At 40.7% G+C, this 15,089-nt stretch overlaps 1 protein-coding gene across 5 annotated transcripts in view; it reads right to left on the reverse strand.

Annotated features, from left to right (window-relative positions):
- ARMC2 (armadillo repeat containing 2) overlaps positions 1-15,089 on the reverse strand; it is a 286,378-nt gene that overhangs the window by 67,809 nt on the left and 203,480 nt on the right. For all 5 annotated transcript variants that reach the window (XM_073576046.1, XM_073576045.1, XM_073576050.1 and 2 more), the window contains 2 exons: positions 13,328-13,503; positions 9,683-9,785 (listed from right to left, as the gene is read on the reverse strand). In XM_073576046.1, the coding sequence (XP_073432147.1) occupies positions 9,683-9,785; positions 13,328-13,503 (279 nt within the window). The remainder of the gene's footprint in view (positions 1-9,682; positions 9,786-13,327; positions 13,504-15,089) is intronic.

Below are 15,089 nucleotides of genomic sequence, written 5' to 3' on the forward strand. Positions count from 1 at the left end.
TTTATTTTGAAATTTACCAGTAGCTGCTGCATTTCCCACCCTCGGCTTATACTCAAGTCAATAAGTTTTCCCATTTTTTTGTGGCAAAATTAGGGGCCTCGGCTTATACTCTGGTCGGCTTATACTCGAGTATATACAGTATTTATCCCAGAAAATTATTGCAATTACATGTTTTATTATACACATTTATTTCCTTTCTGTATATTGAAACAACACAAAAAAACAGAAAAAAGCAAATTGAACATAAATTCACATCAAAACCCCATTGGGCAGGACAAAAAATTGTTGGCACCCTCAACTTCATATTTTGTTGCACACCCTTTAGAATAAATAACTGCAGTCAATTGCTTCAGTGTTTTCTTTCCATCCATTTCTAGGTGCTTCTTGAAGTAGCTTTGAGGTCATTGTCCTGGTGGCCAATGACCTAGGACACAAACCCAGCTTTCAGACACTGAGCACTGCATTGCGACCCAAAGTCCTTTGGTAATCTTCATGATGCCTTGCACACAGTGAAGGCACGGTTATGACTGCCAAAGTACATTCACCACAGGTAACGTATAAATCACAAAATCAAATACCTGAACCTGACAGGTTCCTGTTCAGACTAGCAAAAAAAAATCCTGTCCGATTCTGGTCTGTCCCTGCCTGACTGCAGAGCTTGGTACGCTAAAATAATGTAATGGCGCCCTCACAGGTCAGTGGCTTACCCTGAATATTCTCAGCACATCCCAAGATCCCTAGAGTAGCAGTTCCCTAAGGAGTAACTTAATCACACACAAAACAACTGAAACCAACACAAACTACAGGAAAGTGAATGAATTCAACAAAGTCTATTACCAGCATGAAACAATAGTAGAGAAAGGTATATAAAATTGCACCCAAAAGGTGATAGAACAGACAAACCAAGTAAATAAAAAAAACTGTCACCCAAATGCGACAGAAACAAAGATAACAGAACTAAAACACCCAAAGAAACACCCAAAGAAAAGGTGTATTTGTTGTGGCAAAGCGAAAAGAGAGGCTGAACTTAGAACACAGAATTAAGGGTTCGAATCCAGAAGCATCACAGTACCCCCCTTCAAAGAGGGGGCACTGAACCCACAGAGATCCACAAGTGCTGACACCGCAGATAAAACTCCCTCACTAGGTGATCGGCATCTAGGACTTTAGCATCCACCGAGAAGTTTTTTCCTCAGGACCGAAACCCTTACACTTAACAAGAAAATGAAGTCACTATCTGACACGTCTGGATTTCAAGACTCGTTCCACCTTATACTCCATGTCCTCTTCGAAGGCTACCTCAATACTGTCCAGATTACTTGGTGTCTCTTCAAACTTTATAAGAAGCGAGACATGGAAGGTACTATTAATCCTCAAAGCAGCCGGGGGTTGCAGCTTAATTGTTACCAAATTAATGATCTTGATTACCTTATACGATCTAATAAATTTAGGAGCAAATTTTCTGGATGGACATATAAGACAGAGATTTTTAGAGGATAACCAGACAAAATCTCCCATCATAAAGACAGGAGCCCTCCTACGTCTGCAGTTGGTAGTTCTCTTGGTCCGATTGCAAGTTTTCAAAAGACCTCTTTTAACTTCTCTAAAAAACCTTAACTAAATGAGAAAAATATCTTTCCTCCTCTGGAACCACAGACTGCAAACCAGAAAAATCTCTGAAAACTGGATGGGCACACCCCACAACAAAAAAAATGGCGAGGTATTGGTAGCAGTAAAGGTGCGGTTATTGAATGCGAACTCAGCGAGGGGAAGAAAAACCACCCAATCTTCTTGATTAGATGAAACATCTAATCATCAATTTCAGAAACATAACCTGAGAAAAGTGAAAACTTAATTCCCAACCTAGAACAAAAGCTACGTCAAAAGCTAGCCACAAATGGAACCCCTCTATCGGAAATAATTTTTTTAGGAAGATCATGTAGTTTAATGACGTGGGAGATAAATAAAGTAACTAAAATAAGCTAGCCACAAATGGAACCCCTCTATCGGAAATAATTTTTTTAGGAAGATCATATAGTTTAATGACTTGGGAGATAAATAAAGTAACTAAAATTTTAGCAGTAGACAATTTTGGTACTGGAACCAGGTGAATCATCTTGCTAAAATGGTCAACCACCACCCACACCACAGGGTACCACCGTAATTAGATAAATCCGTGAGAAAATCCATTAAAAAGTGGGTCCAAGGTGGAGACGGAACCTTGTTAGGCAAATGAAAAACCCTGTTGCAACTGGAACTCTGGATTTGGAAATGGCGCAAATCATGCTATTACAGACATACTCATCCACATCTTTTCAAGCACTCTGCCACCTAAAGGACCTGGAAACAACTCTCCATGTGGCAGAAGAACTTACGATAATAATTAAAGAAACCCCAAACCTTCTGTAAAGCTTTAAGATTAGCAGGTTGCACCCAATCAAGGACAGCCTGTATGTTTAATGGGGATCCATTTGAAAACCTTCAGCAGAAACCAAATGATCCAAAACCTGAATCTGCACCTCAAACTGACACTTCTCTTTTTTGGCAAACAAATGTTTGTCACAAAGAATCTGAAGCACCTGCCAAACATGCTCCCAATGCTCCTCACGAAAACCTGAGTAGATCAAAACATCGTCCAAGTATATCACCACAAATCTACCCACCAAACAAGAAAAAATATGATTAATGAAGTTCTGAAATACAGCAGGAGAGTTGGTCAAACAAATGGAATCTCCAAATTCTCAAAGTGACTATTGGAAGTATTGAAGGCAGTCTTCCACTCATCACCTTGGAGAACACGTATATAATGCTATATGCACCCCTCAGATCCAGTTTAGAAAAACACTTGACCCCTGCTAGTTGATTAAACAAATGAAGAATAAGCAGAAACTGGTATGCATTACGTACATTTATCTTATTAAACTCTCAAAAATCCAACGAAGGACGCAAACCTCCATCTTTTTTCATAACAAAGAAAAATCCCACTGTGACTGGTGAGGTGGAAGGTCTCATATGACCCTTGCGAATACACTTTTGAATGTACTCTTTCAAGGTATCTCTTTCAGTAAGAAGTAGATTAAACAGGCAAGATTTAGGCAATTTGTCCCCTGGGGTAAATGCGATAGCAGAATCATATGACCTATGAGGAGGAAGAACTTCACATTCAGTCTTAGAAAAAACATCCCCAAAATACTAAACAAAATCTGGAAATAGAGATCTCATGGATGCCAGGGATTTAAACAAACAATTGGAAAAACAAAATTCCCCCAAAACTTAACTTTGCAACTCTCCTAATTGATGGAAGGTTTGAGATTCACCAACCAGGGCATATCTAACAAAACTTTAGCTGGTAATGAAGGAAAGAATCATGAAATACAAAGACTCTGTGTGTAACAGTCCCACTCTCATACACATTCTCATCCTTAGAAGTAACATGATTTTGGGTAAGAGAAGAATTATCGATTGCGGATAGTTAAAATAAGATGACCAAGAGTTGACACTGTGTACCCAAACTCCGAAGCAAAATCACTGTCAATGAGATCTAAGGAAGAACCTGAGTCAACAAACGCAGAGGTACTTAAAATCCAGATTTGGTAACCAAAGATACTTGTAGAAAACAAAGTAAAGGATTCCTACACGAACAGGAGAAAAAGACAGGAGCTCTAAGCGTAGTAAATAAATAATGATTGGAACAGGTGAGAAGTAGTGTCTATGCACTCACCTGTTCAGGTTGTGCTCACCAAGGCACCACACTAGAAAATACCTAAATTAAAATTGGAAGGATGGAAAATCCTTGAAGGTCCTCATTGAGAGTCTCAGCATTAAACAGCAACCAACAGCATATGTCGCTTTCACAATATGGGAAGTGTTGGTTATAAAAAGCTAATGTGGAAAGAATCGCTGACCACAGAACACAGAATCAAGGGTTTGAGTTCTGAAGCATGCTTAGTGTGGCACACACAGACAAACAATGCAAAGATTGAGTCAACCCCTCACTTGTTATCTGGTTTTAGATGTGATTTTCATATTGTCCACACCTGTTACTTGCCACAAGTGAGTTTTAACGAGCATCACATGCTTGAAACATAGTTTATTACCCACATTTTTTTTAAAATGTTCCAACAATTTTGTTCAGCTCATTTTGCGGGGCTAGTGTGAAATTATGTTCAATTTGCTTTTTTTTATCAGTTTTTCTTTGTGCTGTTCCAATACCCATACAGGAAATAAAAATGCATAAAAAACATTGCAATAATTTTCTGGGAGAAATACTTAAGTTTTTGGAACAATTTCAATATGTGACACACATATGTATACACAGAGCATACAAACATATAAATGTATACAAAGCACATACATCAGTACGTATACACAAATCACATACCCATATGTAGAGGACACACATGTAAAAACAGAGCACACACGTTCCAAAAGGACAGAGTGCATATACACAAGTATACTCAGAGCACATACACATATATAAACAGAAAAATACATTTGTAAATACAGTATATGACAGTTGACTTGCTGGTGTGTGTTGGATCATTGTCCTGCTGCATAACCCAAGAGCACTTCAGGCTTGAGGTCACAAACAGATGGCCGATCATTCTCCTTCAGAATTTTTTGGTAGACAGCAAAATTAAGGGTTCAATTTACCACAGCAAGTAATTCAGGTCCTGAAGCAGCAAAATAGCCCCAGAAAGTACCACCACAATATTATACTGTTGATATGATGTTCCTTTTCTGAAATGCTGTTTTACTTCTACGCCAGATGTAATGGGACATACACCTTCCAGAAAGTTCAGCTTTTGTCTTGTCAGTTCACATAATATTTTCCCGAAAGTCTTCAGAATCATCAATATGTTTTCTGGCAAAACTGAGACAAGCCTTTATGTACTTATTGCTCAGCACTGGTTTTCGCCTTGGAACGCTACCATTCAGGCCATTTTTGCCCAGTCTCTTTTTTATAATTGAGTCAAGAACACTGACATTAACTGAGGCAAGTGAGGCCTGCAGTTCTTTGGCTGTTAAGGGGTGTTTTTGTGACCTCTTGGATGAGTCAAAGCTGCGTTCTTGGGGTAGTTTTGGTCAGCCGGCCACTCCTGGGAAGGTCTGCCACTGTCCCATATTTTCGCCATTTGTGGATAATGGCTCTCACTGTGGTTTGCTGGAATCCCAAAGCTTTAGAAATGATTTTATAACCTTTTCCAGACTGATTGATCGCAATTACTTTTGTTCTGTCTCCGACATTTAATTCATAATTCCAGATTATCTGCTTGTTATATTTACAGTGTTTTCTGGCTCCTTCTAGTGACCAGAGTCATAACCGCATTGTTATTGTGTGTTTTACTTTCATTCTGCCATTCCCTCCATTTGCAATGCATTCTGGTAAGGTTGCAATGCACCCTGGTAGCCTTTTGCAAAGGATTATGGTTAGTTCAGTCCCCATTTTCCCTCCAGTCCACAATTTTCCTTCTGCCTGCATCCAGGAAACATCTCATTTCTCTTCTACCCTTGTGATAGCATCACTGGTATGTACTTATGTTTCCTGTATCCAATTCCTGTCTCATATTAGCCTGCTTAGTTAATCCTTCCCCTGGTTAGCTATTAGTGCAGATATTGATTTATAATGTATTATGTATATATGAATTCCTGATGTACTCTGTATTTACTCAGCGTATATATATAGGTTTTACTTGTAGTTTCACCACGCCAATATACCATCACATTCAAAAAAGCACAAATTCAACCTACAGTCTCCTTATTGGACCTCGGTACAGCAGTTTAGCTGCCTGTATAAGCTACATGAATTCTGTTTCATTTAGTGAGGACAGAACAACTTTGTTTCTAATTTGTTCCAGAATTTCTTTGGATCACGGCAGGATACCTAGCTTTTGAGGATCTTTTGGTTTACTTCACTTTTTCAGTGATTATTAAGTTATTTAAGTGATTTCTTGATTAAGAACAGGTGTGGCAGTAATAAAACCTGGGTGTTGCTAGGCAATTTGAACTCAGCTTCCCAACAATGTGATAAACCTTAATTAATTTATGTTTTAAGTGGGGTGGGGGGGCAATCACTTTTTCAGACAGGGCCAGGTAGGTTTGGATTTCATTTTACGTTAATGATAAAAGTTCTTCATTTAAAAACTGCATCTTGTGTTTACTTATGCTATCTTTTTCTAATATTTAAATTTGTTTGGTGATCTGAAACATTTAGGCTGTGTGCCCACGTAGCGATTTTTAAGCGTTTTTGCCGCGATTTTCGGCACGAAAACGCTGCAAAAACGTTTAAAAATCGTGTACAGAACGCCCCCCATGCATTCCTATGGCATTCCGCACATGCTTTGCTAATGCTGCGCTTTTTTCCGCGGCGGAATCGCAGCAACTGTGTGTATATAAAATATATACACTGTAGATCAATGCATTCAACTGATGCAGCTGCTCACACAGGTAGTCACAGGAATGCTTTACATTTAAGCTTTCCACTGATTTATTGAAGAGAAAAAACATACTGCATACACCAGTGCAAATTTTGATAAACATGGCCCTTCTGGCATGACAGGAAAACAAAATAACATACAGTACAGTCTGTTCGGCTGTATGGATCCACCAATTCAAGGGGGGAAAGACAAGGTTCAACTCTCTTTAGTACAAGCACAGAGACACCGAACACTCCAAAGTCCAAAGGCTCCACATTTACCTCCTGGACCACACCCTGGGGTCAAGCTATGGTGGACAGTCTCCCACCCACTCTTCAATTGTTCACAAAAACCCAGCCCTTAACATGGCTGATTAAACCCTTTCAGCACTTAGTATGCTGGAACATTTTGGCAGGTTCACATAACTGAGGCTAACATCCTGAGTGACAAAGATCTCCCCTCCAGTATTTTACCAGTGACCTTCTCACAAGTTATATAAACACACACATATACAATCGGGACATCGCCTTAGGGAAAGTGCAGGGCATATGCTGCTAGGGTCAGCTGTGGACTGCCCTTGTTAGGGCAGGAGTCTGGGGTTTGAGTTGAATTCAGACATTAGGGATGTGACAGGGTATTGTCTTCCCCTATTGCATTCTTAAGCAAAATTGAATGGAGGATACTCCCGGACTCCTGGCCCGTCCATCCATTGGGTAAGATTGCTCCTTTTTTATTATACTCACCTATTTGTAATTTTTTTGTCCTTGGTGACTTTTCATGACAAAAATTTTTTGCATGTTTGATTACATATATGCAAAAGTGTTGCGGCATTAATTGGAAAGTATTCTTAATTGCCGGAACCCATAGATGTTTATGTACACCCATATATAGTTTTGGTGACCATCTACATCCCTATATTCAGGCTTGGCCGTTATCCTCATTGTATGTGTAGGCCTGAATGTTTGACAAGCAGCGGTTTGCTGCCTTTTACCTTCACAGGGTGACACCCAATTAATGATCTTAAATGTATTATTAAAGGTTATATTTTATTATAATATTTACTTTCACCTTATGCTTTGTATATTACATGATTTTTGGTGAGATTCATGCCAGTTCGTTTTGATACTGTCTAGTGCTTTATCTGCTCCCTAAATAGTTCTTGCATAATTTGGAGGTGTGCTTTGGGTTATTGTCCTGTTGTGGGATGAAATTGGCTCCAATCAAGCGCTGTCCACAGGGTATGGCATGGCGTTGCAAAATGGAGTGATAGCCTTCCTTATTCAAAATCCTTTTTACCTTGTAAAAATCTCCCACTTTTCCAGCACCAAAGCAACCTCAGACCATCACATTACGTCCACCATGCTTGACAGATGGCTTCAGGCACTCTTCCAGCATCTTTTCAGTTGTTCTGCATCTCACAAATGTTCTTCTGTGTGATCCAACCACCTCAAACTTGGATTTGTCTGTCCATTACACTTTTTTCCAATCTTCCTCTGTCCAATGTCTGTGTTCTTTTGCCCATATTAATCTTTTCCTTTTATTAGCCAGTCTCAGATATGGCTTTTTCTTTGCCACTCTGCCCTGAAGGCCATCATCCCGGAGACGCCTCTTCACTGTAGACGTTGACACCGGCATTTTACGTGTACTATTTAATGAAGCTGCCAGCTGAGGACCTGTGAGGTGTCAATTTCTCAAACTACAGACTCTAATGTACTTGTCTTGTTGCTCAGTTGTGCAGCGGGTCCTCCCACTTCTCTTTCTGCTCTGGTTAGAGCCTGTTTGTGCTCTCCTCTGAAGGGAGTAGTACACACCATTGTAGGAAATCTTCAGTTTCTTGGCAGTTTCTTGCATGGGATAGCCTTCATTTCTAAGAAAAAGAATAGACTGTTGAGATTCACATGAAAGTTATTTTTTTCTGGCCATTTTGAGAGTTTAATGGAACCAACAGATGTAATGCTCCAGATTCCCAACTAGCTCAAAGGAAGGTCAGGTTTATAGCTTCTCTAATCAGCCAAACTGTTTTCAGCTGTGCAAACATACTTGCACAAGGGTTTTCAAGGGTATTCATTCTAACCATCCATTAGACTTCTTACACAGTTAGCAAACACAAAGTACCATAAGAACACTGGAGTAGACTGAAACGGGTCTCTATACACCTATGAACATATTGCATTACAAACCAGACGTTTGCAGCTAGAATAGTCATTTACCACATTAATAATGTATAGAGTATATTTCTGAATCATTCAATTTTAGCTTCATTGGAAAAAACTGTGCTTTTCTTTCAAAAATAAGGAAATTTCTAAGTAACCCCAAACTTTTTAATGGTAGTATATATACATACACACACAAAATGTGGACAGAGCACATATGCACGCATGTATACAAACACACACATATTTACACACTATAAACAACTGACCAGCCTGTCTCCTCCTGCTCAGGTCTTCTAGACTTCTACGGGTCATGAATTTCCTGCTTCCATTGACCCCACATCAACAATGCAGCTTTTACTCTTCCATTCTACTCTGTTAATGGAGCATCACAGTTGATGCAGTTAGGCAGTGGAGAGCTGGCTGTCAATCAGAATGACATTGGCAGTGACGCCCTGTCGACAGAGCATATCGGAAGAAAAAAAGCTGCTCTGCCAACATTATCGAAAGTAGGAGAATCGCTGGCAAGAGTGGTCTGAGTCCGCTCTGAGCTGGTAGAGATTGTTGCCGGACAAAATAGGTAGGAAGTTAGCAATTAACTGCAGTAAGTTCTTGGAACCATATGAAAAAATAATGAAAGACCTAGATAACATCTGAATTCCTAATTATTTACTTGTTTATTAGCAGCCAAAGAAAAATGCAAGAAAAGTTAATGATAAGATATTAAAGAGCATACAGTTGTTAAATCAGTTGTAAATAACCATTATGCAGACCAATATCTTTTACATTTTTGGTCACAAACAAGCTATAGCATGTGCCTGGTGTACTGTTACATTTTCATCACATAATTAGTATTAATACTCATGTTAATTTGGTTGAATGGGTTGAGCTCGAGGCAAGCTTGTGCATAGTTGGCTTTAATATCCATTCGCAAATGGTATGTAAATTTTCTTTTAAATCAGGTGAAAGTTTGTATCCCAGTGCTCTAATAAGCATTTCATATGTAAAGTTGTGAAATTATATGTCACACTATATTAAAAAAAATAAAACACCTGCCATTCCACGATTTCTGTGAAAAATAGAGAAGAATAAAATAGAAGTAAATGATCTCACCCATCATGTTATCACTTTGGAAGAGGCAATCATTGTTTTCGCTTCTGCTTATTTTAAATACGAGCTTGCAGATGTTTAACAGGTTTTTGCCACTTACTCTCAACTGGGCCAAAAGAAACAAAAATAAATTCAGAAAATATCCAACAGAAGACAGAAGTTTGTACATGTGAATCATACTATTAGACAATGCCTAATCAGATTTCATTGCACTAAAAAAAGCTCATTTAACGATTATTTTGCAGTGTAAACAGGCTTCCGACCACCTATCAAAACATTCATTCATCGGGTGAAATGATCTTCTATACAGCATAAATGATCCTTGTCTGGGTCGAGCATCATCCTGTGTAAACAAGATTCGTGCTGCTGAGAACAACGGCAGCCGATATGTACTGAGCGATCTAGTATAGTATTGCTTCACTTTTGTCTGCCTGTGCAAACACGAATTCAAACTATCATCAATTGGTAGAAGTTTACTGATCAGGGGTTGTATTGTAGTGCCAGATAGTTTGTGTAAACTCACCCCAATTATCCCTTTAAAAAATTGTTCCTTTTGATTAACGGCTTTTTTACAAGGACCAACCTGGGGCACTAAACAAACAGCTGCTTGTTTGTGGATCACCGGTCGTTTAATAGCCGGTTTAGACAGGCAGACTGCGTTTACAATGCACACAAAACGATCAGTAATAGATCGTTGTGCTCATAGGTTGTTATTGTTCTAGGCAGGACACTGCACTGCCAAGAAAGAGAATTCTTAATCCATCCAAAAGATTGTTTCACAAGATGAATGAGCGTTTTAATTCCTCGTCAGATGCCAAGCAGCTTCCTAATGCGGCATGAATATCGAGAATGAGCATTTCTAGAAATACTTATTGCCAAACACTGTGCAGTTCTTAAATTAGGCTACTTTCACACATCTGTTTTTTGCCGTCAGGCGCGATCCAGCGTCGCGCTGGATCCGTCAAATGTTATGTAAAACCGGATGTGACGGATCCGGTTTTCTGCCGGATCCGTCTTGCTCAACCACCCAAAAACCGGATCCGTTTCATCCGTTTTTCGACGGATTACGACGGATCCGGTTTTTAAAAACGCCCCTTGGGGGCTTCCAAACGGGATCGGCTACTGAAAACCTATATATACCGTGTTCCTACAGCCCATCTTTGACAGGTTGTAGAGGAGAAAGTGCAGGTTGGAGAGAAGAGCAAGTGACTGGCAAAGATGGATGTTGTGATAGGAAACATTTTGAAGAATTTGGTGGATTTTACAGAGGAGGTAAATCGTTTGAGGGTGATTGTTCTGGAGAAGGAGAGAGCGAGACAGCAGCGCATCATGCATCAGCGACGTCGACGCAGTTTGTGGATCCACCCCATCACAGCCAAGAGAATGACGCGTGGGGTGTATTCTACACTCTGCATGGACCTTAGACGAAACCCGGAGAAATTTTTTGCATATGTTCGGATGAAAATGGAGAATTTTGATTACTTGGTGGAGCGCATTGCAGACCTCATAAGAAGATCGGACACCTATTGCCGCTTCTCCATTTCACCAACAGAGTGTCTGATGGTGACTCTAAGGTAAGCCACATTTATTGGATCTGCTCGCTTCAGAGCACACTTTCACTGGAATCTTGTTGTATCTCCAAGTGTTAAAGCTGAGTTGTGGTATGCAATGCTGTGATTTTGAACTAATTTTTCTTTTTTTAATTCCCCACAGCTTCCTTGCAACTGGAGAATCCCTTTCGTCACTCCATTTCCAGTACAGACTTGGGATTTCCACCATATCTGGAATTGTGAAGTACACATGCCGTGCACTGTGGGACTCTTTAGTTGATGAGTTTGTACCAGAGCCCACAACAGAGAGGTGGATAGAAATTGCTGAAAAGTTTCTACAGATATGTCAGTTTCCGAATTGCTTGGGCGCTGTGGACGGGAAACATATCCGCATTGTAAAGCCAGCAGGATCGGGATCGGAACATTTCAATTACAAGAAATATTTTTCCATTGTCCTCATGGCCATCGCTGAGGCGGAATACAAATTTATTGCTGTTGATATTGGGGCCTATGGCCGCTCCAATGACTCTCAAGTTTTCAAACTGTCTGCCATGGGCCGTAGACTGTATGGAAACACCTTCCAGTTCCCACCCCCTAGACCGCTGCTGCAAACATCTGGGCCACCTATGCCTTTTGTCTGTGTAGAGGACGAAGCCTTCCAGCTGGCAGAACACCTTTTGAAACCGTACTCTAGCAGAGGATTGACAACAAAATGCATTTTCAATTCCCACCTCACAAAAGCAAGAAGAATGGTGGAATGCGCCTTTGGTATTCTGACAGCCAAATGGCGGGTCCTATTGACTGCGATCAACCTCAAGACTGAAACTGTGGTCGAGGTGATCAAAGCTTGCGTGGTCCTGCACAATTTTGTTATGTGCAAGGAACCCATTTCCATTGAGGACACCTCTGAAGAAACCACCTTGCAAGATTACCAGAACATTACCAATAGAAGTTCTGTGACGGTTTCACGAATGAGGGACAATTTTGCACAATACTTTATGTCACCTCAAGGAAGATTACACTGGCAGGATGACAGAGTTTGATACCTTTTTGCCCTTAACCAAAGTCGTGTACCTTCTGTACCAACAGTATACCTTTGCCAACCAAAGTTGTCTATCTTGTTTTGGTTTAACAATTTTTACCTTTTGGCCACAGTTGTGTACCTGGTTGTGTTTTAGGCAAAGTATTTCACCTTTTAACAAAAGTTGTGTACGTTGTTAGGAAATCGCCAACAAGCTACACAACTTTAGGCAGTACTCTCCTGCCTTCTCCTGCGGTTGGCTCCTTTCTTGGGTGGCATATTGGCTGTGGCTGAGGGTCCCACTGTCATGGTTTTATATATGTTTGCTGTGGGCAGGGCTACTGAGCATGTTCAGACCAAAAAAACTGGATCCGGCCACTGGATCCGGCTTTGGCCGGATCCGACGCATTGCGGCGCTCATAGACTTTGTGTGAAAAAGCCGGAAGCGCCGGATCGGCGGTTCCTGCTTTTTCGCCGGAGACAAAAAACGTTACAGTTGCCGTTTTTTCCACACGCCGGATTGAGACAGATTGCCGGATCCGGTCAAAACCGGAACAACCGTATGGCCATCCGGCGTGATCCGGCGCTAATACAAGTCAATGGGGGAAAAATAGCCGGATCGCGCCTGACGGCGAAAAAACGGATGTGTGAAAGAGGCCTTAGACAATTTTTACTAAGTTTTCAAATACAAGCAGTACATGTACAACAAGAGAAACATCTCTGCCTTATCCCTTCTTCTTTCATCCCAACATGTTACCCCCGACAAATCTCTCATGGATACGTCATCAATGAAAAAGTAGTGGACAACCTCTTTAATAATTAAAGTCAAAAGTAAAAAAGAAACGACCTCCTAGCCACAGCTAGTTTACATCATAACATACAGCATAGTGACCCACAGTGCCGTATGCCACAGTATGTAGATAAGCACAAGAACAATATGACGTTACATTGAAATGCAGCATCATTACATGGTTTTCTCTACTAAAATGGTAACTTTCGTAACGTATTCCGAATTTGTCAATTTACTGATTATTTACAGAAGCTTTGAAGCATAAATATTCACTGCATGACAGTTACCTCTAGAACTAACTTAGCCAGGATAAGTCCAAGTCTATCTGAACCAACATCAACCAGCTTGTACAACGTCTTCAAGATCTGGGATCGCCTTTTGCATCTTTTTCCCAACATGCTGGCATCATCCAAATTTTTCCACAACTTGACACACAGGCTGCAGAGGTCTGCATGCTTTCCATCTACCGTAGATAAATGAAAAAAAGGAAAAAGATGTGACACCTTTACAGTCTAAGGTATTGAAATATATTTATATCATATTGGGTATAATATTGGGTCATTTTTATAAATAACACAAATCACATCATATGGCAAATAGATGGCACAGCTTAAAAGAGAATCTGTAACCAGGTTTTTGCTACTTAATTTGAGAGCATCATGATATGGGGCAGAGACCCTGATTCCAGTGATGTGTCACTTCTTGGATGTTATTTGTAGCTTCAAAAAATGAATTGTTTTGTCACCAAGAGATAATCAACACAAGACTAGTTATCTGTCTCCTGTGGACTCACAAAAAAACTAATACCTTTAAAATATACCTTTTAAACTATTTAAAACACAGCAGACAAACGTTAATAACGCCTTACCAGGCAAAAAGTAGAAAAAAGAAAATGGTGTAAGGGTAAACCATCACATGTCATAGGTAACCCTAATTCTCCCTAGTTCACCCCTACCTAGTTGCAGAGGTTGGCACCCTATCTTGAACGCAAAACAGTGCCCCCACTTACCGATGGCTACCCCTAGATTCTCCCTCAATTCCCTAACTAGTACCAAATGCCATGAGGAAACCAAGGTCACCAGTAGCACACCGGTCCCTTTGTAGGTTAATAACCCACAAGGAGTAATCAGTACCCAATAAGGAACGATGGTGTTGGGGGGAGAGGTAGGGAAAGGAAGGGGTGAGGAGTATTAATACAATCGAACCAAGGGAGAATGAACAGTGCCCCAGCATAAGGCCCGTCATTCAAATTACCAACAAACCTGTGAAGCCCGTCACCTCAATACCATTCACATAACCAAAACAAATGCTTTATGAGAGCAATTAATGTCAGATATCCAGAAAAAAGCTATTTGAATCACTTTGGGGATTACCAATAGAGTATGAACTAACAAAATATAACTCACCCTCCAGTATCCCTAATCAATTGTCCCTACCTTGCCAAGGAGGTTGGCACCCTAAGGCCTCTTTCACACATCAGTTTTTTGCCGTCAGGCGCGATCCGGCTTTTTTTTGTAAAACCGGATCCGGCAAAATGCAATGCCGGATCCAGTTTTTCCCCATTGACTTGCATTAGCGCCGGATCGCGCCAGATGTCATTGCGTTTCATCCGTTTTTTGCCGGATCCGGCTACTTGTCTCATTCCAGCGTCTGGAAAAAACGGCTACTGTAACGTTTTTTGTCTCCGGCGAAAAAGCCGGAAGCGCCGGATCCGACGCTTCCGGCTTTTTGCTACAATGAAAGTCTATGGGCGCCGGAATGCGCCGGATCCAGAAAAAGACGGATCCAGCCACCGGACCCGTTTTTTTAAGTCTGCGCATGCTCAGATCCAATTGGCCAGCCCCCAGGAAACAGATATAACCTGCTAGACGGATCCAGCAGAAAAACGGATCCGTTTCTACAGTTCTCCAAAATTTATGCCGGATCCGTTTTTTCTAAAAATAGCCGGATCCTGCCTGACGGCAAAAAACTGATGTGTGAAAGTAGCCTAATCTTGTACACAAAGTGGCGCCCCCGCTCAACGTCGGCTTACCCTCACTTCCCCTGAAT

Source organism: Dendrobates tinctorius, unplaced genomic scaffold (assembly GCF_039654945.1).
Source record: "Dendrobates tinctorius isolate UK_male_01 unplaced genomic scaffold, ASM3965494v1 ptg000046l, whole genome shotgun sequence".
Lineage (NCBI taxonomy): Eukaryota > Metazoa > Chordata > Amphibia > Anura > Dendrobatidae > Dendrobates > Dendrobates tinctorius.